The sequence below is a fragment of the Poecilia reticulata genome, chromosome 14 (assembly GCF_904066995.2).
Source record: "Poecilia reticulata chromosome 14, P_reticulata-male-v2, whole genome shotgun sequence".
Classification (NCBI taxonomy): domain Eukaryota; kingdom Metazoa; phylum Chordata; class Actinopteri; order Cyprinodontiformes; family Poeciliidae; genus Poecilia; species Poecilia reticulata.
In genome coordinates, this window is record NC_088843.1 from 15,407,291 (window position 1) to 15,432,046 (window position 24,756).

Here is a 24,756-nt window from a genome sequence, read left to right on the forward strand (position 1 = left end):
CACTGATGCATTGATGAGTTTCTAGGCCTGGTGATGTTTTGCTGAGTCATGTTTTGCTTCTACTGAAAATGATCATCAAATAGATTTGATGAGCCCACATCCTAGCTGTTAGCTAAATCACGGATTCAACTTGGAGTACAGCCGATACTGGTGGTTGCAAATCAATAATTATTGAAAGACATACAAGTGAAAAATATGTATGGAAAATAAACAGATGGGAAAAAAAACAGATACACAGGCAAATACTTTCTGTAATATTGGAGTCAAACCCTGGTCCAGATGGGACAGCTTTCAATGAAGTGAGACCAAAATACGCCAGTCTTTTCCCCTATTTGGTATGAATTAGGAAACATCTGTGAAACCCTGAAGTATAAACCAAAACTTTAACGCTAAACATAAATAAGAAATTTTGAAAAAGGATGTTTTTTTTTAACGAAAGTTTCTTTGCTCACAATAAGTCTAACATTTCTGAACTGCAATTTCTTACTCTGAAAAAAATGGATGAGATTAAAAAAATTACAAATGTAAACCAGTTTAAAAAATTGATTAAAGCAGAACTCATTTCAAAATATGCTATATAACATGTTTAATAGTTTATAATGTAAATGATTATATAAATAGTACTTAAAATAATTGTACATAGTTAAACATAATGAAAAATGGAAACAAGTTGTCTCTTGTTGATGTTCTGAAAGTCAATTGATAATACATCGACAAGTATGAAAGGGGCAGGATATTATAAGATGTATCTTCTACCTGCTCCTTTTCGAACAGAAAATATAAAATTGCATGTCACATGGGCAAAATAATTTGTTTTACATTTTATTTCTTAAGTTTGTCTCATTCTATTTTGTTTTCTTGTTCTTTTTTGACTGTTTTTAATGTCTGTTCGAAATAAATAAATGAAATGAAAAGGAAACTTCAGCAATTTAAGAGTTTCAGTTTTACGCCTTTTATATCTGTAATTTAGCATCTTCTTTCTCCAATATTTTAATACCTCTACTTTCTTTTCATTTCTGTGAACTGGGCTACATTAATAAACTTACCTTGTCTTTACAATCCATGGAGCCTGGATCCAATATTTAAAAATCCAGAAATAAAATAATGCCTTTTCTCCAGCTTTACCCCATGACAGTGCAGCCAACACTGCCCCCATGTGGTCAGACAAGATAAACCACCGTTATGCTTTTGCTTTTAAATAGCTAATCTTTAAAAATGTTTTTTTTTAAATTAAATCCCAAGCATTCTGTTAAAAAGAGCAGATCTGACTAATCAATTCAAAGAATGAAACAGGGGAAGGGAAAAAAAAACTCATGTTTTATAATAATTGTATTTGAATCAAACACATTTTAAATATATTATAGATCAAAGTACACATACATGTCAAAAACAGTGGTACATGGTACCAAGAGTTTTTTTTTTCTGGTTCCTTTCCACATCTAGGTAAGGCTCAAAAGAAATAAAAAATAAAATAAAATTAACTGAGCACACCTTCCAGTTTAGCAGTCAATTCATTACTGAGTTTTGGGTCAGCAATGCTTATATGTGTATAAAAACTAAGATCACAATAATAATAAAAAAAAGAGACAAATATTCATATAAGGGATAAACCAGAATTTATATCTATATATATATATTTATATATGTATAGAACCTTAAGGACGTGGAGTCTGGAGTTTTCTGACATGGCTGGAGTATTATTCTATCGTTCCGTAAAGGTGCCTAGTCCAAGCACAGGATCCGCTCTTTCTTCGCCAGCCTGATTCACAGTCATGTCGCGAGATGCCCTACAGTACGCAAAGGGCAGAGGCGGGACGGCTTAAATTAGTAAACAACTCCACGCTGCTTCTGTGACTACGACTCGAAAACTTGCTGATTGGCTCTAAGTGGTAGACCCAGGCGGGAGGAAGTCACGTAAAAAACAAGGAATGCTTCTAAAAACAAAAAAAGGTGCTGTGTGGGAGTGAATTTAATGAAGTCCTAGTAGAATCCTCCATAGGTCCGAGATAAGCAATAAACCGTAGTATCAAAATGCTGCTGCTGGACACGTGCTGAATGTTTTCCTACAGGAGTGTCTTAATGCGAGGCCCTCATGTGCATCTTCATAGTGTTTTGGAGATAGAAGATTGAAGTACTTCAAGTTTTTGTCTCGGTCCATGCGTTAACACTCACCCAAACTGACAGCCACACACACACACACACACACACACACACACACACACACACTCGCACAAGAATAAGGTAAACGGGGAGGAGATAAAATTCTTTGTTCTTGTTTTGAGGGTGGGGGTGTAAAGCAGTTCACTGCGGCGTAAGTCCAGCCGATAGACTTAGTCAGCGTCTGCAGGGAGTTTTCTGTCCTTTGGTTCCTCAGTGGGGTCATAGCTGCACACAGACAGAAGAAAACACTTAGCGGATGATCTGTATTCATCACACACACACACACATTTCTGCTGAGAATCCTGCGGCGGCTTCTGTACCTTGGTGGATTTGCCGGGGCTGTCGTGGTTCGACTGGTGGACGACGTCGTTGACAATCATCTTGGCGATCTTCCACGCCATTTCCTCCTGGGCCTTCATAAAGAAAAAAAAAAATAATATATATATATATATATATAAAAATACATACCACACAAGCAAAAAAAGTTGATAAATAAATAATAGAAACAAGATATTTGGAAGAGCTTGTACCAAGGCTATATGAATCATTGATGATACTTTAACGGCTTTTTTAAAAAAAATTTTATCTCACCTCGTCTGAGTTGCCCTGGACCCATTTCTTCATTGCTTGAGAAAACATGGAACCTTGATAGGGAAAAGAAAAGCCGTTTATTACCTACGAGTCTTGCTTTTATGACATGAATATTTCAAGAGCGGGACGTTTGACTTTATAGTTCAGGTCTGGTCATCATTTCTAAGCTTCTATAAATGCCTCTGTCAGCAAGAAACTGAATCATTTGCAAATTTAAAAAAAAGAAGCTTTATCTTATTGGATAGAGTTGGAAGTCAGCAGCAGATTTCTGCCACAAATATTCAAAAGGTTAATTAGGTACAGTCTTCAACGAGGTTTGCTATTTTTATCTAAACCTCAACAACGAGAGGCGAAAGTCAAGTCAAAGTCAAAATATTTTAATTTCACACATAAACCAAACCTTGAGAATCTCTACTCTTGGACTTAAAGGCTTTTGTTTGACTTTAAGAGCAGAAAACTCATTTTTTCGACTCCAGAAAATCTCTTAAATATTTAATTGGGCTTTGACCTGCGGGGAGATAAAGTTTATATATATATATATATATACAGAGAAGAAGGTCGCTGCTGAACGAAAGACGAGACGGGGGCAGGAAGCAGGAAGGACGTTTGAGCGTCTTACCTTTTGATTTCTTCACATCAGGTTCTGGCTCGGCCTCTCTGATGAACTGACCCAACTCGTTCACCTTTCCGAAAGTCATCTTTCTGAGAACGCAGAAGACAGGAGCCGATGAAGAGCACATACCTAACAGTAGAGCTGTGCATGAAATTGATTTTATCGATTAATTCATTTTTGGTTTTTGAAGATTTAAGGAGGATTTTTTTTTCCCCACCAACGCATGTCATGAGTGTCAATAGTTCAGAGTGATGTCAGCACGCCCACGGCGGCCATCTTGTTCACAAGTGTGTTTCACAGCTTCTATTTATTTGAACTTTAAATTCGTGTTTCCTCTACAACAAAATATTAGAACCAGACTATATATATATATATATATTCTTTTCAGTTACAAAAATAAGAGTCATAATTTTATTTAAAAAAAAATATAATTGTGCAACAATAGAGTCAAAGTAATAGCAGAATAAGGTTGAAATATTACCAGAATAAAGTAGTAATTTTATGAAAACGCCAACACAAAAAATAACAAAACTTAAAATCAGGTATGTTGAGCGTCTTGTAAAGTCACATGTGGTATCGGTTTAACAAACAAAGACATTCTTCATCTTAAACACATCAGAACCGTAACCATCAGTGGCAGGACTTTGAATCGATGGTGAAAACAATCCTCAACACCATTAACTTTTGAGGATTGAGCTGGACTGTCTCGTTTTGCGGGTGAACTCACCCAGCGTACGGCCGCTGGTAGAGCATCTCTGGATCCAGGCTGGCCACGTCGACGGTGATCGCCTCGTCGAAGTTCTTCAGAATCTTGATGGCTGCTTTCTTGGCTCCCTGCTGCAACGGGGGCACAACAAGGATTTGTCTTCATGAAAGCGACAAAGACCAGCGGAACGATCGCGACCTCGTCGTCGATACCGCGACCCAGCGGGACGGCTGAAAATGTCAGCCTGTGTGGCTCGACGTGCGCAGCTCACCTGAACCTGGGAGCTCTCGCCGCCGGCGTTCAAGCCAGAGCGGTCGCCGTCTCCCGGCACGCCCTGACCTTGACCTTGACCGCTCATGTTCACGAACTCGTCGCCCCGCACCGAGTTGATGAGGTCGCTCAGGTATTTGTAGTATATGTTGCTGGACAGGAAACCGGGCAAATACACCTGAACGTTTCCAAAACAGGACGAGCAAACATTAGCGACAAGACTTTGCAGCTGATCGTTTCCCAAGTTGAAGTTCATGTCGGATATAATTCGTCATCAGAAAAATGGGTTCAGTCTCATGTCTTTATAAGACGTTTAGCCCTAAAATAATTGCACTAATAATTTAGATTATCTCTTATTCCATCATTTCCTCTGTCAGTGAAGCACTTTAAACACTTCTGTCTAGTGCAATTAAAAAGAAATCGATGTTTACTAAATTGCTAATTAGTCATTTACAAGTTAACACTGCCTTTACTGAACAGCACTTTGTTACAAGCAGTAGAAAATTTGTTTCTTTTTTTTTTTTTTTCTGACGCCCCGAGGGCGCTCTCATCTCATCAGAGACTCTGACCTTCTCCATGGTCGTCCAGGCCTGTCTGAGAGGAGTGGTGAAACAGTCGGGGAGCGGCCCTCCCTCCCGGCAGATGTTCGACTCGATCTCCATCCGCACAGAGTCGCCGAAGCCCAGAGGATTGGTGGCCTGGAGTGAGAAATACCTGGACAACAAAAATTAAAATATATAAAATAAAAAAAACAGCAGGAACAACTGTGCTCAGATCAAGACACTAAATTTAAAGCCTTCATTCAAGCAAAATTAACAAACATTTAGCATAAACGCATGTTTAATAAGTACAATTTGATTTCTACAACAGTGAGATAAATGAGGGATTTAACATTGATTACTATTATTCTTAAAAATTTATGTCAGATAATAATACAACAAATAATCATGCAACTACTATATATATATATATATATATATATATATATATATATATATATATATATATATATATATCATGACATTGTGATTTCTCTCAGAAAAAAACATACCCGAAGCTTTTTAGGGTTTTAGATTCGTACTTATCATAGAGGATCATGGCGTCGTTTTGAGCCTCCTGGCCATCATACTGGCCTTTCTTAGCAGCCAACTGGTTCTGGAAGTTATCCGCAGCCAGCCAGAACTGTAGTATATTCATCGCCTCTTCCTTCTCCATGTACTGTCAATGAGAGAACATGAAACCCATGAACAAGTCCAAAAAACTACAGGGCGTCTCTGCAGGATCGCTCTGATAGCAGGTTAGTACACAGCCGCAGCAGAAATCCTTGTTTCTTTATGTCTTCCTGACTTGTTTTCGTCCGTGTATGTGTGTAATTTATTATTGTCACTCAGCCTCTGTGCTTTTGAGGACCGCCGCAAAATATGGAGTCAACAGGAGGCGAAGACTGTGTGGGAAAAAAAAGGTGAGAAAACCAGAGAAAATTGGGCCTACTCACCTCTGAGAAATAGAAGAGCGCTGACTCACAGAACAAGATGTCAGCCAGGAACACGGAGCCACTCGTCAAAACTTCAATCTGGTATTTACAGAAATGGTGGCTCCGCAGGAATTCGGTAAAGTGCCTGGAAATCAAAGGGCACATGAGGGAGGCGGAGACATCCGTTACCGAGGATGTCACACACACACACACACACAAAAAAAAGAAGAAGAAGAGAGAAACTCACTGTTCCAGTATGGAGAAGACAACCGACTGTGCAATGACAAAGCAGTTTGGGTCCACCATGCCGTCCTCTCCGCAAATCTTAGCTGAGTGGAAGGAGAACAGGGGAATTTTTTTTTTCTTTTACGTTTTTCTGGCTTCAACCAGAGGTTTTTTTTCCATCGAGAGCCACTGATGCTCTGCGTCTGTTATTCTTCTTACCGACTATATCGTTTCTGATCTGCTCTGTGATGGGGATGGGCCTTGCAGCATCTGGAGAAATGTATTTGGTGAAGATGGTAACAGCATCCTTTTCTATACCTGCAAACGCAGAAACCCGCAGCTCATCATCTGCCACATTGCAAGCACAGACGTCCATTTAATTCACTGGGTTTTTATGTTGGGTGAAATGATTAATCGTGATTAATCGCGATTAATTTGATTAAATGTATATAATTGTGATTAATACAATTAATTGCGATTAATTGATTATTGAAATAGTCAGCAATTAATTTAGCAAATCGACTGATCGCTAACTGGATTATACACTCAAAAAAAGAAAAAAAAAAAAGAAAATTTGCTCGAAAAATTTCCAACATAATCAAAGCGGTAATTAAGTTAAAATTGTATGCAAAATATATACGTTTTGCATTTTATATAGAAACATCTTTGTCTGTGCATATTTTTTAGTCAAAACTCCTCAACATAGAGGGAATAGCTTTAGCTTCACCTGGTTCAGATTTATTAAAAAGATTTTCTTCTTTAAAAAAAGATTTGAAGTATTTATTCCATCTTTTAATGTATTTCTAATATTGTATAAAAATCTGCAGAATATGCCGACTTCCTTTAATCCAATTAATCGATTAATCGCCTAAAAATCTGCCACTTCCACAAACAGACTAATCAACTGAACAACTACCAGTGAAAACAGTTATTTTTTTAAGTGGACTCACTTTTCATGAGAGTGTCTGAGAAGTCTCTCAGAGTGTTGTTGGGATGTCCCTTAGAGGGCGTCCCTGTCCTGGAAGGCGCCTGTCTGCTGGGGGTCTCCGCCCGAGACGGCTTGGCTTCCCCACTCGACGAGTCCCTCCGGGGGGACAGCGGCGACGGGTTCCCGCGGCTGTTGTGGAGGGCAGGGTCGTTGAACGCGTTCTGATCGAGCTCTGGCCCGTCCGGAGAGACGGGGACCGGCTCGGCCAGCGAGCTGTGTTTGACGGAGTTGAGGTTTTGCGCTCGGACCCGCGACCAGCTGGCCGAGCGGAAGCTCTCGGCCTCGAGCCAGAACCGAACGAGGTGGTCGGCGCCCCGCTGCTCCATGCAGTGCAGGAAGTGGGGCATTGCCACATTGTCTCTGAGGACCTGGTCCACTGTCTTGGACATCCGAGAGCGCGTCTCCTGGGGCTGATAATTCACGCTGGAATGCCCTGGAACGGACAAGTGCACTTAGTTTAGGAACATCGCTAAAAATGCCGTCCTGTTCTGGATCAGTGAGCTGTTCAACAACAAAGTCAAGAAAGTCTTAAGAAGCTATTTAAAAGAATGCTGTGTCGTCTATGACATGTCAGGGCGCCTTTGATTCATTCAAGCTGTGAGGATAAAAACAATGGAAGTTGAAGCAGAGTGCAGCAAAGTGCTCTTATTTGCTAGCCATTTTTTTTTAATCTTCTAACATTGAAGGTATAAATGTAGTAGGAATAATAAATAAAACAACAAAATATATTGGGAAAGACACATGATCAATATTGATTGAAAATGCTTCCAATTCGTTAACACTTTATTTGAAGGGGCGTGCATAAGACTGATATAACACCTGTTATGAACATGCCATAACACCTGTTATGAACATGACATAACATGTTATAAACATGACATAACATGTTATAAACATGACATAACACATGTTAAACATGACATAACATGTTATAAACATGACATAACATGTTATAAACATGAAGGAGTCTTCATGAATGTTTATAACTTTTGTCATTAAGTGTCATTAAGTAAATAATGACACTTGGTACATGTTTGTATTAAAAGCGTCATTATTTACAGAATGACACTTCACAACAGTCAAACATTCTGGAGGATGTTAGTTATGTGACAGTGAGAGCAATGCAGCAAAGGATTGTGGGTAGTTTAATTGAAGCAAAGAAGAAGTAATGAAGTCCTCAGTAGTACGATCTTTTTTCCCAAGATGTTGAAAGGCAGTGAAATATAAATAAATAATATAGACATTATCAGTAAACGTGTCATTTGCCTTTATGGCAATTGTAATATCGGATATCAATATATTGGCCCAAATTTTCATAGCAGTGCATCCCTAAAATATACTTTACCAATTTAATTCAAAAATACCATGACCTTTTTGTTATTCTGCTCATTTTTGAAGTAAGTCTGAAAACCACAGTTGATCGGTGACCTCAAGTAAAGTTCTGACCTTAACCAACACAAGGATACTGGGAGCCATGCTAACCCTGCTACTCCCTGAGTCTCCTCTGTTCCTGTAATAAATCCTGAATGACTTGTGAAAGTGGGATTGCTAGAAATAATAATTTTGAATGCTCCTTTTAATATATTGTTCCATTAAAAGCTCTTAAAGGGAAGTCTGAATCCACAAAAATTGGTATCGTCTTAAAGATATTGACAAAACTCTGATTGGTGCGTCTACATTTCCATATCATGCTGCGTTATTGATCCCAGCCTCTGAGCCCAGGGAATGCACACCAGTTTTTAAGTTGAATATTCAGAGGGCGGAGTTCACCGGTGGGCCAGTAGGTGGCCTTAGACTTTGCGATTTAACGCCAAAAAAAATAATAATAACAATTAAAGCTCCGCGGAGCCTCAAGCGGCCCGAGCAGCCAAGCGCCGCTCCGGCCTATAGCCACCGCGGGGACCCAGCACCGCCGCCCGCCTGCCACCGCGTACCCTTTCGCACAGTTGAGGCGCGCCTCCGCCAGGCAGTTCGCACCGTTCACTTCGGCATGGTTCCCTGAGGACACACCACAAATTTGGTGCAGATCGGTCGATGTAGAGAGGAGATATTGATGATGGGATAGTCTAGGGGGCGCTGTAGAGTAAAATCACAATTCAAACCCGTTGGGCTCTTTAGCATTTAGCGCAGGTCAAACATATCCAGTTTGGTGCCAATCGGAAGATGCGTGTGTGATTCAGAGACAGTTGTAAGCATATGGCGAAGGACAGACAGTTGGCCACGCCCCCATGAGTCAGAGTTCATCCTCCCAGTTCATCATCAGGTCATATTATGTCAGGTGGTAGAAGATTAATTCCATATGTATTACTCAGTAAAAATAAGACATACAGTAGAAAAAACAGCTGAATTCCTGTTAAAAGTGGGCGGAGCTAAGGTTACGTCATTATCTGACCATGAGAATGTAATGAGGGTTGGTCAGTAGTGAGACAGGAAGTCTGAAGCAGCTGTGACCTTTTATGTGGAAGTTATCTCACTTTGATGTTTTATGGCGAATAGTCAAATGTTTTAGCCACGCCCACATGCTTTGACATACAAAAATTCCTGTGATAACTTTAGACCTTTAATGTCTAAACTCTCTGCTGACTGACTTTGAAGTCTGTATCTCAAACGCTGTAGGAGGAGTTCGATCAAATATGACGTATCTGAAAAACAGCAAATGGCGGCTTTTATCCAAAATGGCCGACTTCCTGTTGAGTTTGGACCATGGCTCCAAGAGGCTTTTTTGTAGGTCTTGACACGATACACAAGTGTACCAAGTTTCATAATTCTAGGTTAAAGAATGGCTTGGGGCTGATTATTTAAAATCTTCAAGGGGGCGCTCTTGAGACATTAGGCCACGCCCACAAAAAATCACACTGGATTCCTTTCGAGGGGCCCACAAGGATCAAACCTAGTGAGTTTGGTGCTGCTGGGCTTTAAACTGTGGAATTCAAGGACAAACGTAAGGAGACGGCGTTAAAGGTCACTTCGCCACGCCGCCACGGCCAGCTGCTGCATCCAAACCAAACGGGGTTTTACACCCTGTCACACCAACATGTCTTCTGTCTGTGGACACAGTTTCATGTTGATTAGGTGAAAGGGGTCAGATAGTGAACGTTCGCAGTAAACCATGACACTTCCTGTTCTAAGGGGGCGTGGCTTAGGTAATCTCAAAATTTCACAACTGGGTGTTGTAGGTCATCCAAAGGTGTTCACACACAGAAAGTTTGGTGGCTCTGTGAGTTTTTTTGTAGGAGATCTAACAGTTTATTACTTTGTGGTGAGTCGGTGAACTTTGACCCCTGGTACGACCCCTTCAGCATGCTCGAAAACTCACGAATTTGATAACTTTGAATCGGCCATGCCTTATGAACAATCTGACCGAGTTTGAAGCCGATCAATAGAAATCCCTAGGAGGAGTTCGATCAAATGCGACGTCTGTAAACGGCCAAAATGGGCTCAAAATCGGAACTTCAATCCAAAATGGCCGACTTCCTAGGATAGTTGCACTGTGACATTAATTGTAAATTCAGAGTGTCTTGGGGAGCTCTACAACTGTACCGAATTTCAAGTCTCTACGATAAAGTAAGTGAATAGAAAAGGGTCGTTTGAAAGTTGCTAGGGGGCGCCCTTGAGCCGTTTCTTGTGCGATTTTTTCGAGGACCTTAAAATACGTAAATTTTCACCGGGCACTATGCGGCCGCCAAGTTTGGTGAGTTTTTGAATATGATAAAGCCCCCAAAAAGCCCATTTATTTTGCGGAAGAATAATAATTTACAGCACGATTTCAATAGGCCTTCGCAGCGCTTAGCTGCTCGGGCCTAATAATCTTCTCTCAACACTGTCAAGAATCTGCAACACAGTGGATAGAAATCACACAGTCTATTTTAGAAGGGTCTGGTCACATGGGACTCCAAACATAGAAAATACAACCAAAAAAAAAACCACTATTTTACTATTCATCTGAAAAGGAGACGATCATAATGACTTTGACTAAATCCTATTACCTAATGCTACCCTCCCCCCACCGTCTGTGCTGCATTGAATCTAGAATCAAAGTCATCTTGGAGGATCATCCCTCATGTCTGCTGCTTCTAAAAGCTGTTAAATGTTTTTTACTTTTTTCTTCTAAATATTCTTCTGCTTCCAATCCCTATCTCTCTAAAACAAAATGCCCTTAAAGATAGAAATCTAACATGCAATTTCTGGAATGCTGTTTTAATTAAAACAATAAGGCGAAGAAAACCACACAGTGTTGTTTAGAATCCCGTCTCTCAAGTTTGAACTCTTAAAACCAACCTCAGAACGAAATAGCCAAAGAAGTCACCTCCACCTTTCCTCACATCCTTTCTTCCCTTTGTTACAACCACAACCTAGTGACAACAGAGCGCGCCAGGCTGCAGCACAGGTTCCTCCACCTTTGAGTCACCCAGACTAGCTAGTGCAGTTCTCTGTCTGCCGCTTCCGTCAGGCACACAGCCGCTTACTGCAACTGTCCCAGAAGGTGACATACAGCCACCTAATTATAGTTTTGTTTTTTTCAAGAAGAAAAAAGGTGGAGAAGTTGCTTCACCGAGCGTCAGGGCCAAGTTTACCTGACAGTTGTCAGAATGAGTGGGTGTGCTACGACGTACGAGCGCCTCGGGCAGAATTACAGAGGAGTGGAGACAGCTGAGCGACGCGGCGGGATGTTTAAGATGCTGCCGTCGTGACGAGAAACTTGCACAGGCAATCTGCAAGGACATCACCTGAGAACTGCCTGCCTGCACAGAGATTAACTGGATTCCAGCTTGGGAAAGATTTTTGAAGCAATCTTTAAGATAATTACCCTCAGATTTTAGTGGCCGTTATTTGGCTAGACATGGGTCCTTGTTTGAAAATGCAGGCAACATTCCTAAACATTTTCTGGATTCTTTTCAGAGCGTGTTTAAAGTTCAGACGTTTGGTTTCAGTTTCAGTTCAGTGGTGGTTGTGTCTTCAAGTGCTTTAGAAATAAAGTTGGCAGTGTGGAATGAAAACAAAGTAAGGCTAAATGGTGGTGGGATGGAAGCCGCAATGAACAAATGAATGGATAGACAAATGGACAAAAAGATGGATGGGTGAAGGAATGAAATAAAGTGATGATAGAAAGGGTGAACATACAAACTAAAAAATGGATGGACAGAAGGAAGGACAAGTGAATGAAAGGGAAAAAATGGATGGACTGATGGGTGAACGAATGAAAAAAGGATAAATGACAACTGGATGAAAGGGTGAACAAATGAAAAAAGGCTAAATGGATGAATGAGTGAAAAAAATGGAAGGAAGGAAGGAAGGAAGGAAGGAAGGAAGGAAGGAAGGAAGGAAGGAAGGAAGGAAGGAAGGAAGGAAGGAAGGAAGGAAGGAAGGAAGGAAGGAAGGAAGGAAGGAAGGAAGGAAGGAAGGAAGGAAGGAAGGAAGGAAGGAAGTTTAAAACCACAGGCCAGAGAAATGGGTTATATAATATTTTCCCATAATGCATTTCCTCCCCGTTCCCATACTCACAAAACATACTTCAATAAAATTGAAACTTTGCCATTTCATCATTCTGCTAAATCACATTGAAACATTTCTCTCTTTTTCTTTTTGGTTTTCTTTCCCTGCCACACGTCTCTCCCTCTCCGTGTTCATCCATCTGCTGTCATCTCAAGCGTAGCGGAAACACAGAACGGCTTGCTGCGTACCGAGGTCTCCGAAGTGCGCCGCCTCCATGTGGCTCGGCTGCTTCTTGAGGATGGCGGTGCGGCCCCGAGCGAAGGAGTCCATGTTGGCTGATATGGCGCTGATGGCCACGTGGCTCGGCCCGGCGGCGTCCAGGACGGCATTGTGGTTCTTCAGTCCGTGTGATGGAGAGTGGGGGCTGACTGGAACTGGGTCAAAAAAAAAATGAAATAAAGCTGAAAAATTACAGCGATGTTTTCAAAGTGACGTCAGTGTGACATGGATGACAGAGCCTTTGATTGTGGGTGTTTTTGAAAGAGCTCTTAGTGTGCGCAGGCCATAAAAAGAAGCCTGAGAGGACAAACTGTGCAGTGTTTGACTGACTGCTTTGTGTTTCGCTGATAGCAAGAGCTTGTTACTTGGATCCTAATGATACATTAACTCTGTTTAGAATAACTAAAGCAAACCTAACCCTACAAAAAACTAAAGACTCTTAAATCCAAGGTTGTCTTCCATGCTTAGATAAAAACTCAAGAGACTCACTTTTTAATACCCCATCCAAAGCAAACAAACTCAGTTGTTTTGTGAAAGCATTCATTCCCCTTAAACTCTTTCACACATTATCTCACAAACACAAGCTTCAATGTAACTTCTGCAGATTTTATGTGGCAGACCAACACAGAGAAGCACAGAGCTAAAGTGGATACAACATTTTCTCACTTCTGAACCATTCTAACATGAATATCTTTGAATGCAAACTGACCTATTATTCTTCTGAATATGGGGCTGAAACGACTAATACGATTCACCTCCACAAGCTTCTCACGACACAGTTTCCAATTTAAACCCTCTTCTGTGATGTTTTACAACGCCGGAGGTAAAGACGAACTCACCTTTGTTAACTTTAGCATCCGTTACTCTCTCGGGTTCCTTGCTTTTGGCTGTAGAGAAAAGGAGAAAAAAGGCGACGTGTAACTGAAGACGTAAACACTCGGGATCATGACACAAGGTGAGAGCAGCGGGACAGAATGGAGATGCACGGCGAAGGGAGACACCGCTGCAGCAACGGGAAAACAATATCTAGTTACTTGATGACACGGTCGGGAATCCAATATACTGGATGCAGCACAAAAAATGTATGACATGGGAACTTGCGCAGCATTTATCCCTAAAGGCCTTTCAGCTCTAGAGAACTAAAATATTCATCAAGCCAACCAAACTGAGGTCAAAACTACTTATATAGAACCAGGTGGCTTTGGAGGATCAGCGTGAGAATCCCTGACTAAACATCAATTCCTCTCTGTGTTTTTATGTCTGCTGTCCTCTAGTTCAGTGTTTTTCAACCACTGTTCCGCAGCACACTAGTGTGCCGTGAGTGATCGTCAGGTGTGCCGTGGAAATTATTCAATTTCACCTACGGTACCTTATTTTCCGGACTATAAGCTGCTACTTTTTTCCTAAGCTTTGAACCATGCGGGTTGTAGCCCGGTTCGGCTTTTCTGTGGATTTTTCTTCAACCACCAGAGGGCTCTCTAGCAGAAAGTGAATCATTAGAAGTCAAAATTGTAAATCAAAGAAGAACGCGCTAATTTTCATTTAGAACAACCACATACAGATGCTCTCACCGCAGGTAGCGGTGAGAGCATCGTATCTAGCAAGACTGATGACAGTGATGGAAAAGACAGTGAGGCTCAGCAGTAGTTGGAAAGAACATGGGTCCAACATATCTGTGTGAAGTGAGCTTCTCAAGCCTGGCTACTATAAAAACTAAAAACAGAAACTGAGAGGTGTTGAGGAAGAGCTTTGTCTTTCTTCAATTTTTGCCAGGAAATCAGCTCCGTTTTCATCCAAACATGCACAGGTTTCACACAAGGTGGGTAAAATATACAGATATTGACATTTTGTACAGCAACTCTTTATACTGCAACAGTGAATATGAAGTGAAATGTTTCCCAAATATTATTGCTTCTTTCAGAATAAGAATTATTTTCTGTATTCCGGCTATAAGAATGCTTGTGGATTAGTTTGTAAAACACTTTGAAGTTTCTACAACTTCTTTAAATTTAACACCACAGTGTTGTGGTACTGTTCAGGTGTATTTTTGAAGTGGACATGTTAAGTGCAATTTGAAATAAGAAATGTAAAATGTGATTAAAAAAAAATACATTTTTGTGTTTATTTGATTCCTATTCAAGAGACTTTGATAAGAATGACTAAATATGTAATATAGGCGGCTACAGAGTATCTTTGTTTCCATTTTTGGTTGGTGTTGTGCCTCGTGATGTTTTCAATTAAAACAATGTACCTTGGCTCAAAAAAGGTTGAAAAACACTGCACTAGTTAAGTGACTCTTAATTAAATTTGCATGTCATTATTCAAACAATCCAGGCCTATTCCCTTGCTCACAGCTTCTTTAACCCTCCATCCAGGTTATTTTGTGTGGATCTAAACAAATCTGGGTTTCTATATATTGACATTTAAAGAGAAAGAGAGACTGCATTGGCTGTTGAAGACTTCTGAATGTAAAATGTGAAAGGGCCTGGTGTCTGTGTGCATGGGGGACGAGTGAACAGAAGGCAGACGGATCCCTAGTCATTAATTTTTACGACGTTAATGAGTTACGTTTTTGAAAACATGAATAGCTGGAACAACAGGGAGATATATCGTTTTACTAAAAGGTCTGTCACAATAAGCAATAAATCAATTCATCACATGATAAATTTAAACAAACTCAATCATTTCCATTTGAATGATTTATCCATTTTCTATTTCTTTCTCTCTTTCCACCAAAAAATGGATGACAAAAGCATCCAGTTCGTTGCTTTGGTTTCAACCAACCCTTTTTTTGAAGGACAGTTTTGTTAATAGAACCTTTATTATTTATTTTATTTGTGATTTCTGTTGTTTTATTTATTTTGGATATTGAAAATGTCTTCCATGACAGTTCCAGTGTTACATGTTGATTAAAATTTAAAACTTACTGATCGTAGAGAATGTGTTCTTGTGTTATTATTATGCCATTACAGTACCATTATATTACTGGGAAACAGTCTCAAACAACAATATCATCATTTATCGCAATAACTTCTGTGGACAATTTATCGTCCAGCAAAATCTGTTATTGTGACAGGCCTACTTATCAATTCATTCTATGAGCTGAGCAATGGGGTCAGTGGCCGATTTTCAGACCTTTGCGGAGGCAGGTAGGATCGATGGATAAGATCGGTGATCGGTTTCACGTGTAGGTATCATGCGATCGCCCAAAATTAATAAAATGTGAGCTCATCAATCGGTTCACCCCACTATAGCCTATAAAATGGGTCTGACATTCCTCGAGCGCCAGCGTTCTGCAAATGAATGTATGGTTGATGGCCACGCCTTTTCAAAATTTGCCTTCATGAAAAGGAGGCATTTCAACCTTTTGTTTCGGGTGTGTTGGAGCAGAGATGCATCCAATAGTTGCAGAACAGTTGCACTCGAGGACTGCAGCTGGAGGCCCCTCGGTCTAGTGCTTCAGCAATTGCTTCCCATTATCAACTGGAGCCGGACAAGAGTTTGCTGTAGATTGTAGTTGAGTCAGGATCTATAAGCAATATTGGAACATCAACAACACCCCACAGACCAGCCCTTGGGGACTGGACTTGGACAACCCTGATGTAAAATGTTTGAAATGACTATCATAAAAAAAAAAAATTTTTTAACTTGTATGCCCACTTGGACTTCCCATATGCAGAGCCACTGGTTTCCTGTCAGTCCTGATTACCATCGCTGCTCAGAGCATCCACTGTCTTTTCAACACTTCCTCCTTTTTTTGCAAACAAGCTATGTCAGCAACTCTGATGCAACCAATAAGGAGGGGAAAAAAGCCATTCATCTCACTCGTTAGAATATAAAAAAAATTACTAACTGAGCTGGTTTTCTAAAGAAACATGGAATCACTGCAATTTGATGGAGTGCTAAGAAAGACTGCATAGTTAGCAAGAACGAGCCGAAACTACAGTGAGCTAACAGAGATACTCTGTAATACATTCAGTTGCTGAAGGTAATCCGGGAGATGTTTACCTGCATCATAGAAATATTTGATGTTATGCAATTACAAACGTCAGACAGATTGCATTTGAAAAGTGGTCAGCCATTTCTAAACCCTGGTGTTGTTCAAGAGTGTATTGCATCGGAGACATGTCAGGCTCCTCTCGTTATAAACAAAACATTATTTACTACAAAGTGCTCTAATGAGTGCGACCTCTGCGGTCACACCTTATTACTTTATGACAGGTGACAAGTCTGTGCGCACTCAGCTCAATGAGACTGAATGAAACTAAAGTTAGCATGCCACATACATTTACACAGCTGCCCACAGTGCAGATAACGACAATTATACGAGCTAGAGGTAATGCAGAAGGAGGCTCCACACAGGCGATGCAGCTCGCGAGTAGTTTCGAGGTGACAGCACGAGGCAGCTTTATTGCCAACCAGACCAACAACAGGTTTGGTTAGCTTACAGAGGCCACCGCTAAGCTAACCGCGCCACTGCAGCAGGCAGCGGCGGCAGGAGACCATCACCATCACCACCACCACCACCCCGGCGCCCCGGTCCGTTTTAAACCCCGCTGTTTTTAATCCCAGTTCTGTCATGTTGCCGTGGGCTTCTCCGTCCTCGGCGGGACTCTTCCCCGATAGCCGCGGCTAACGCTGCAGATCAGCAGTTTGAGCTTCTTCCTCACCTTTCCTCTTAAAAAACGACATGACGGGTTTCGCACTCTGGACGCTTCCTCTGCTCACTATCACCGTCCCAGGGACGTCCCACGAATCCCTTCATTCAAACGCATCGGCTCCGTACACTCCTGAGGCGGAAGTCGGTTTTATTTCGGAATCTCCTCCGGTCTGTGCTGTCAAATCAAAATTATCCCCAAATCCAAGCCGAGCTCGGTGGCCATATTGTCAATAAACGACCAACTTCCGGGCTGGTTCTGGGAGCAGCATTGTGGGAAATGAAGTACTTGCCCGCTCTGGTCGGAAGATGGTGCTGTTTGTCCGCAGTGTATTAACGTTAGAAGTTTCAAATGTAAATACACAATATATATTTATCAGTATATTTAGATTTTTTTCCCCAACATAATACATATTTTAGCTCCACCAGTTTTACAAATTAAAGTTTTTTTTCTTGTGGATTAACAGTTAGGTCTTGGCTTTGAATTAGGTCATTCTAATGTGTATATGGTATAGACAATCATTTACAATTATGCCAAGTGTTCACTTCCATATGTAAAAAATGTTAAAACGTACAAGTAAATAAAATAAAAATGGAAATCACAAATATAAGATTTACAAAAAGGCTAAAACGGAGCAGTTTGAATTTGCAGAGGAATTGATTTCCTAACTCAGAATGTGAAAACAACAAGGGAACGGCTCATCTAGATCAAATACTGCTGTTCTGAATTGATCCCTACAGCTTAGACTGAATGGCATTTCTTTCTGCAATCATGTAAAGCAGTGTTTCTCATGTAAAGCAGTGTTTCTCAACCTTTTTTGGGCCAGCGCCCCCCCCAGCCTTTATCCAGGTCCCTCACTGCCCCCCACCAAAGAATTTGTAGGCTACTTTGCACTGACCATTATTTTATCATTAATATTACTATCACTATTATAGATGTTTTGATTTTTATTCTTGTTTCTGTATTTATCATCAAAAATAATTTCCCAGAGAACAAAAAAGCCATGGGAATAGAAATTATTTTCACAGGTGTCTATGAAAAATGCAATAAACATTCAACTTAAAATTGGTAGGCCTAACAGCAGCCAATCGGAGTGGAAAAAAATATTCTTATTTTGTGCTATTTTCTAATTGTTAAATATTCCACAAAATGACCAGATAAAAGATGTACAACATGCCAGTTTAAACTTTGAACTATTTGCAAAACGACTGAGCTCTGCAACATTAAAACATGGATAACTACATTAATCATAACTCTTCTTCTCTTCAGTGTTTCTGTCGGTTTCTGGTGGTGCAGTTCTGTGCTGCCTTCAGGAAAATGGGACATCAGAGTATCATTCATAAAATTTCATCCACATGGCATTTATTGTGCAAACCAGAGCTTTCAGTGGAAAAACAAAAGTTCCAGATCCTTTTAATAACATACAAATATGAGACAGAAACATGGATTATATCTTTATATAGACCTGTCTATTGATTTATAGATTAATAGTTTTACTGGACAGAAATTACAAAGAACAAATCTGGTTCTTAATCAAATCCTAATGAGTCAAATTGAAAGTGTCATGGAGTCATCAGACTCATGACATTAACACTGACATGAAAAATAATATTGAAGAAATAAATACATCAAATCTAATTAAAAACATAAATAAGCGATCAGTTCTTTACTGATCGCTTAAAGAACTGATCTTTAAGCGATCAGTTTGCTTAAAGATCTGTTCTTTAAGCGAAAGAACAGATCTGCTTTTTTGAGCAGTGTCTGCTCAAAAAAGCAGCTTTTTTGAGCAGTGTCTGTAAGATATACACTGCTCAAAAAAAATAAAGGGAACACTTAAACAACACAATATAACTCCAAGTAAATCAAACCTCTGTGAAATCAAACTGTCCACTTAGGAAGCAACACTGATTGACAATCAATTTCACCTGCTGTTGTGCAAATGGAATAGACAACAGATGGAAATTATTGGCAATTATATTTCATTCATTCAGATCTAGGATGTGTTATTTGAGTGTTCCCTTTATTTTTTTGAGCAGTATATTTATTCTCAGTACTAGATATGGTCTCAACAAACCCATGGCACTTCAACAATATTATTTTACCTTTTATCTGGAAATACTGTCTGTTTATTCTTGCCATTCTGTCCTCTGTATTAATTATTGCTTGAAAGGCCTTGCCATGCCAGTTTATTCCTCTGTATTTACTTTAGTTTCTTAGTTTATTCTTGCATTTTGTTCTTTCATTTCCATTTAGTTTCCTTTGATTAGTTTTATCCTCTCTTGGTTTATTGCTATGTCCACTTTAGTTTCTTTCCTGTTGCTAGATTTATTTGATCATTTATTGACCATCAGTATTTTTCACTCACCTGCTGCGCCTCCTAATTGTCATGTGTTTCATATCATGAGTTGATTTTTCACTGTTCAGCGTCGGATTCTCTGTTTTTATGCCATAATTCACATCTAGTTCGTCAGCAACTTATATTAAAAAGCGCTTTATTTCCTTCTCCTGTTTCAGAGTTTTGCGCAATGTGCGCATCTTTTTAAAAAAAATTATTTTTTTAATTTTTAAAAAAAATTTATGTTTTTATAATTTTATAAATTATGAATTATGTTTTAATTCATAAAAACATAATTCATGTTTTTATGAATTATGTTTTTATGCCATAATTCACATCTAGTTCGTTGCTCCGTTTTATTTCCCCCTTCTCCTGTTTCAGAGTTTTGCGCAATGTGCGCATCTTTTTAAAAAAAATTTTTTTAACCCCCTAAGATGCAGGGTGTGTCGATGGGGGAAAGGCAGTCTGACATAAACCTTTTAAAACAACGGAAACAATTTCGATATTCTGATTATTGACATTTAAAAGTGCTGTGTTGTTCTATCACCCCCGTTTCATACCGGACCACTTACAGCACCGTGTTAACACTATAAAATGAACGCTCTCTATCGTGGTATCACCTATGGAGGGATTTCTTTATTTAAATGGGTTCATTTTTCAGAGGGATACAAAGTCAGGGTATCGTGATTCTAGTAATTACATGTTTATTAGAGCGATTTTCTGTTGTTCTTCCATGGTAGCGGGCAGCTTTCAAACGGAAATAAAGCGCTTTTTAATATAAGTTGCTGCTTAACATGATCGCAGAACTGCCAAAAGCTGCACACTGTGAGATCCAAAATAACAGGAAATATTTTCTGCACGTCTGAGTCACATTTAATGAGGCGCCGTTTGCATAAATCGAGGAACTACTTCTCAATTTCTCAAAAGGCAAATTACAATATTCTTTGTAGGGAATCATGATGTAGGGTTTTGGTCCCTGTGGTCAAGTCATGAAGTTGGGGATTTCTTTAAAATCCCAGCTGCAGTCACTTGCAGATCTGCAGACAGCTTAGAATGTGTTCCTTTAACAGTTTAGCCGAGTAGGAGAGACGACAAATTGGCAAATGAAAAGTTTTTCTGTCAGACGGGTGACAGGAAGTCATAGACTTAGGTGTAAGAGGGATGCGAGTTTATTATGTCATTACATACTGAAAATGTAGCTGAGCAATGACAAAATACAAACAGAGATCACCTCCTTTCAGAATAATACACCGTCTAGAATTCACTGCATTATTCATTTAGACAGTATTTTAAAATTTGAATGCTTATATCCCATGATCAAAGACATCATTCTTACATTTAAAATCATGTTACGATTGAAGCCTCAAGGTCCTCCACCACATTTTTCAGAGACAATGTCAGTACAGTACTAATAACTTCCTTTGACAATTGCTTCTCAGGAGCAGACTTGATTTAAAACCAGAAATGATTAGGACTGACATATAAACTGTGTACTATCAGTACGATGTGCTTATACAACCAAACCTCCATTGTCATCACTGCTTATTAAGCTTTTTTTCAATCTCGACCGACGGTGTGTGTGTCTTTGGGTCTGTCGATGCGATAGACGAACTCTGCGGGGAGGAAGTAGCCCAGGTACTCCACGGTGTCGGGCGTGGTGTCGATGTAGTAGTGGCCACCTTCTCCGTGGCGGCTGAAGCCGTGGGTGTGCTCCACACGCAAATCCAAGCCCTGGAAACGCAGGACAAGAGAAAGTGACCCGCAAACGCCACGATCTGTTCCTCTGTATAGTTACTGAGGCTGCTTTGCTTTTACTCACAGGGTCTCTGGATACGAGTACAGACTGGCAGATGAGCGGAGCGCTGACCTCAAAGTGCTTCAGCCAGTTGTTGACTTCGCCGTCGGTGTTGAGAGGGCAGGCTGAGAACTCCCTGGGCTATCGATGATCCAGAGCACAGAAATAAATCAGTGCGAGTGTCTCCCAGTAGCCAAAGTACGACGGCGTACTAGGTCCCTTAGATTAATCTCAAACTTTTTGAGTTTTTTTTTCTTTATGTACGCCTTTTCTTTTCTATCTTAAATAGCCACAATAAGCAGTCATAGTAAAGTTCTGTGTTTTGCATCACATCATGTATACAAATAGGTTAGCTTCCAGTTTAATTGTATGCCGAGGTACGAAAGCTAAATTTAAAAACAGCTAACATTTGCCTTCATGTCATTCCTATTGTTTTAGATCTTTTAATGAGGACAACAAAATGTCCACAAATACACACAAAAAAACGATTTAATGCACCATTGTCTGTTGGAAGAGCGCAAAAACAAGTTTTAGCTATAAATGTAATTTTTTTTCTAAATTAGGTTTTTTATTTGTATTATTTTTCAGATTTTTGAACGTGACATAGGGATCAAAGTAATTACGTATTTTTTGCTGAATTAATACTTAATTTGATGGTTATAAAAGGCTACTAGACTAAAAAAAAAAAGACTTAGTTTTTGTAAGTATGATTTTAAGGATGTAAAGATGATCCCTCTGTTGCTGCGCACTGCAGGTCAGCTGGCTGAGAGAAGGACACATAAAAATAATAGAATAGTTCTGATTTTTTTAGCACAACAGGTAAAGAAACCAATACCAACAATAACAACTTCCCAGACCCATCTGGACCAACTCTTTTAAGCTTGGTGTTGCTACGAACATTTTGGCATTCAGCTTTAAATCAAAAAACAATTAGATCAGGTTATACTTTTTTTTTTTTTACTCAACGTTATCAGAATCTCAGCCTAATCCAGTATTTACCATAATGTGGATTTTAGCCTTTCCCTTCTGGATGACGAAGGTGCCTCCCAGAGCCAGGCTCTTTTCTGGATACTGAGCTTCCAGAGTCTTCCTCAGTGCTGTTACCAGACTGTTGCTTCCTGTCCTCCTTTTGGCACGCACCTCTATGACCTGGAGAGACGCACACAGGCAGAGAGGAGCGACCTGCTTCATCAGCTCCCTGACCTTCAGTTAATGTTTCAGAGCACACTTGTGATGGGGCTAAAGTGCATACAGTTAATAAAAGAGTTGGGTTAATTTTTCGCCCCCTTCACCCCCCAATATATTCATTATCTTACATTGATTTTAAAATATCTGCCTTCACTCATTTCCTCCAAGACTGAAATCCACTTTGACACTGATACCTTTCCAGGCTTCCCCTCGCAGGCATACAGATTCGCCAGGAGTCCAAAGTTGCAGTCAGAGAATTTGTCACTGTACTTTTCTTGCAGACACTGACCATCAGCTGGATTGATGGAGGAAAAGTAGCTCCCGTTGACTGCTGGTCTTCCTTCAGCCTCAGTGAGAACAAGAGGCATGAGCTGTAGGTCACAGCGTTCCGTTTTATTAATTATTAAATAAAAAAAATAATTACAAAAAGTCAATTTCTTGTATATAATAATTCACCTCAGCGTTCATCCCGGTAATTCTGGAAGGGGCGGCTCCTGCTCCAAGGATAAAAGCCCCCGGTAGCTCCAGCTCCTTGGATATTATGTTCATATTATATTCCTAACATAAGGATATACAGTAAAAAAAAAAAAAAAAAGTCTTTACTAAAATTGACAGCATGCAAAATCTGCAACATATGCATTCAAAAAAATCTCAACCTTATGTGTTTGAGGCAAAGGTATCAGATATGGTACACCTCCAACATCAGTAATGCGAGGTTTACCACACAGACCTTCAGGACACGAACAGAAAAGGCAAAGAAATGTTAACAAATACTCCAGGACAGCATTATTCAAGCGTTCACTTGAATTTTGATCTATGAAATACCTTTGACAGGGAAAAGGAAAGGCTCCTTGGTGAGATCTGGACATTCCACAACACTCACTTGAACTTCTGCAAAATTGGCTTCCAGCCCAGCCTGCAACACTGTAACCAGCAAGCAGCGCTGTCAAACTGAAAATCCAATTTTATAAACATGCATGGGGAACTTTGACTCTCTTTCTCTAGTAAGTCCCTACCTCCTCGCAGCTCTTCGAGGGCCGGGGCGTGCAGCTGAACTTTCTCTGTTTTGCTGATGTCTGCCATATCAACTTCTTCCACAGTGACAGTGAATCTGCTCTGTGGCTGCTAGTTCTGCAGAGACAAGCAGGAACAGTTAGGGTTAAAGTCCAACCAAAGAGGAAACACTGGCGAGGAGGTTCCTCCTCATTTCCGGTTTAAAACTGGGAAAACTAAGATTTTTGTTTTGGCTTAATTTCAAACAAATAATAGTGGAAACATTTTAGTAGCATATATAAATTGTGCAAAAAATATGTAAGAAAGTTAATTGGTGAAGTAAAAAGACATTAGCTTATATTAAGCTTTTCCGCTCGCTTTTAGCTTCAAACGGAAGTGGACTGAACTATCTTGCTTCTATCAGGGCTGTTGTGTGGTCTTTGATTGGTCACAGGAGCGGGTTCGCCATATTCTGAGAGGCAAGTTCGCCTTGGAGAGCAAAACAATATTTGTCTCGTAACACAAAAATTCACGTTTTAGCTCATTTCGGTGAGTCCTTTTCATATACAGCTATGTTAGTTTCAGCATTCACTGAGAAAGAAATAAACAATATTCACATGTAGCGAACTGACGAAATAATGATCGTAGAAATCTCTACAACAGACTTTTTGGATTAGTAAAGTTCTTTCCACAACGTCACTTGAATGCACTAAAGTTGATTTGTCTCAAAAAGAAATTGTGAATGTGAACCCTTAAATGTAGATTATTTTTGGGTGAGAAATAATCTAAACACCAACAATTATTATTATTATTATTATTATTATTATTATGATTTTATTTTATTTATTATGTACAGCGGTGGTTGAGTAATAATTCTGGATGTGACTAATTCCAGTGAATGAAGAGCAGAAATATTTTAGTTAATGTAGATATACAGACACACGCCTACAGATTATGTTAAAGCGTGAATCTTGTTGTTCTATTTAAGTTGCTTTCTATCAGCTAAACATGCTGTGGTGGTAAAGTAAATACAATGTATACAGCATAT

At 39.8% G+C, this 24,756-nt stretch overlaps 2 protein-coding genes across 3 annotated transcripts; both read right to left on the minus strand.

Annotated features, from left to right (window-relative positions):
- Positions 1–1,311: 1,311 nt before the first annotated feature.
- On the minus strand, positions 1,312–17,695 carry akap10 (A kinase (PRKA) anchor protein 10). 2 transcript variants are annotated; one of them, XM_081615849.1, is made up of 15 exons: positions 17,410–17,695; positions 13,579–13,626; positions 12,709–12,894; positions 6,990–7,460; positions 6,259–6,357; positions 6,062–6,143; positions 5,836–5,959; positions 5,422–5,558; positions 4,910–5,054; positions 4,342–4,518; positions 4,092–4,198; positions 3,371–3,453; positions 2,752–2,804; positions 2,481–2,573; positions 1,312–2,385 (listed from the first exon to the last, which is right to left on the minus strand). In XM_081615849.1, exons 1-15 carry the CDS (start codon positions 17,429–17,431, stop codon positions 2,380–2,382), a joined length of 1,833 nt encoding a protein of 610 aa, XP_081471975.1. In that variant the 5' UTR covers positions 17,432–17,695; the 3' UTR covers positions 1,312–2,379. The 2 variants fall into 2 exon arrangements, with proteins under 2 accessions (XP_081471975.1, XP_081471974.1); XM_081615848.1 differs by having other exon boundaries at positions 4,092–4,201; positions 17,410–17,694.
- Positions 17,696–20,883: 3,188 nt separating this feature from the next.
- bkgd (beta-keto-L-gulonate decarboxylase) lies at positions 20,884–23,886 on the minus strand. Its single transcript, XM_008428043.3, has 8 exons — positions 23,732–23,886; positions 23,541–23,639; positions 23,372–23,445; positions 23,172–23,273; positions 22,910–23,086; positions 22,527–22,676; positions 21,552–21,668; positions 20,884–21,463 (listed from the first exon to the last, which is right to left on the minus strand). The coding sequence occupies exons 1-8, from the start codon at positions 23,796–23,798 to the stop codon at positions 21,290–21,292; spliced, it is 960 nt and encodes a 319-aa protein (XP_008426265.1). The 5' UTR covers positions 23,799–23,886; the 3' UTR covers positions 20,884–21,289.
- Between the last annotated feature and the right edge of the window lie 870 nt (positions 23,887–24,756).

What these genes read in the sequence shown, in the direction of transcription:
- akap10 (XM_081615848.1), bottom strand. Translation starts at nt 17,431, where the DNA reads ATGTCGTTTTTTAAGAGGAAAG. An exon ending in CTCAGACACTCTCATGAAAA is followed by an intron (nt 6,358 to 6,989) that starts GTGAGTCCACTT and finishes CTGCGTTTGCAG; the next exon opens with GTATAGAAAAGGATGCTGTT. An exon ending in GCCATGATCCTCTATGATAA is followed by an intron (nt 5,055 to 5,421) that starts GTACGAATCTAA and finishes TTTGTTGTCCAG; the next exon opens with GTATTTCTCACTCCAGGCCA.
- bkgd (XM_008428043.3), bottom strand. Translation starts at nt 23,798, where the DNA reads ATGGCAGACATCAGCAAAACAGAGAAAGTTCAGCTGCACGCCCCGGCC. An exon ending in GCGAGGGGAAGCCTGGAAAG is followed by an intron (nt 22,677 to 22,909) that starts GTATCAGTGTCA and finishes GCGTCTCTCCAG; the next exon opens with GTCATAGAGGTGCGTGCCAA. An exon ending in TACTCGTATCCAGAGACCCT is followed by an intron (nt 21,464 to 21,551) that starts GTGAGTAAAAGC and finishes CTGCGTTTCCAG; the next exon opens with GGCTTGGATTTGCGTGTGGA.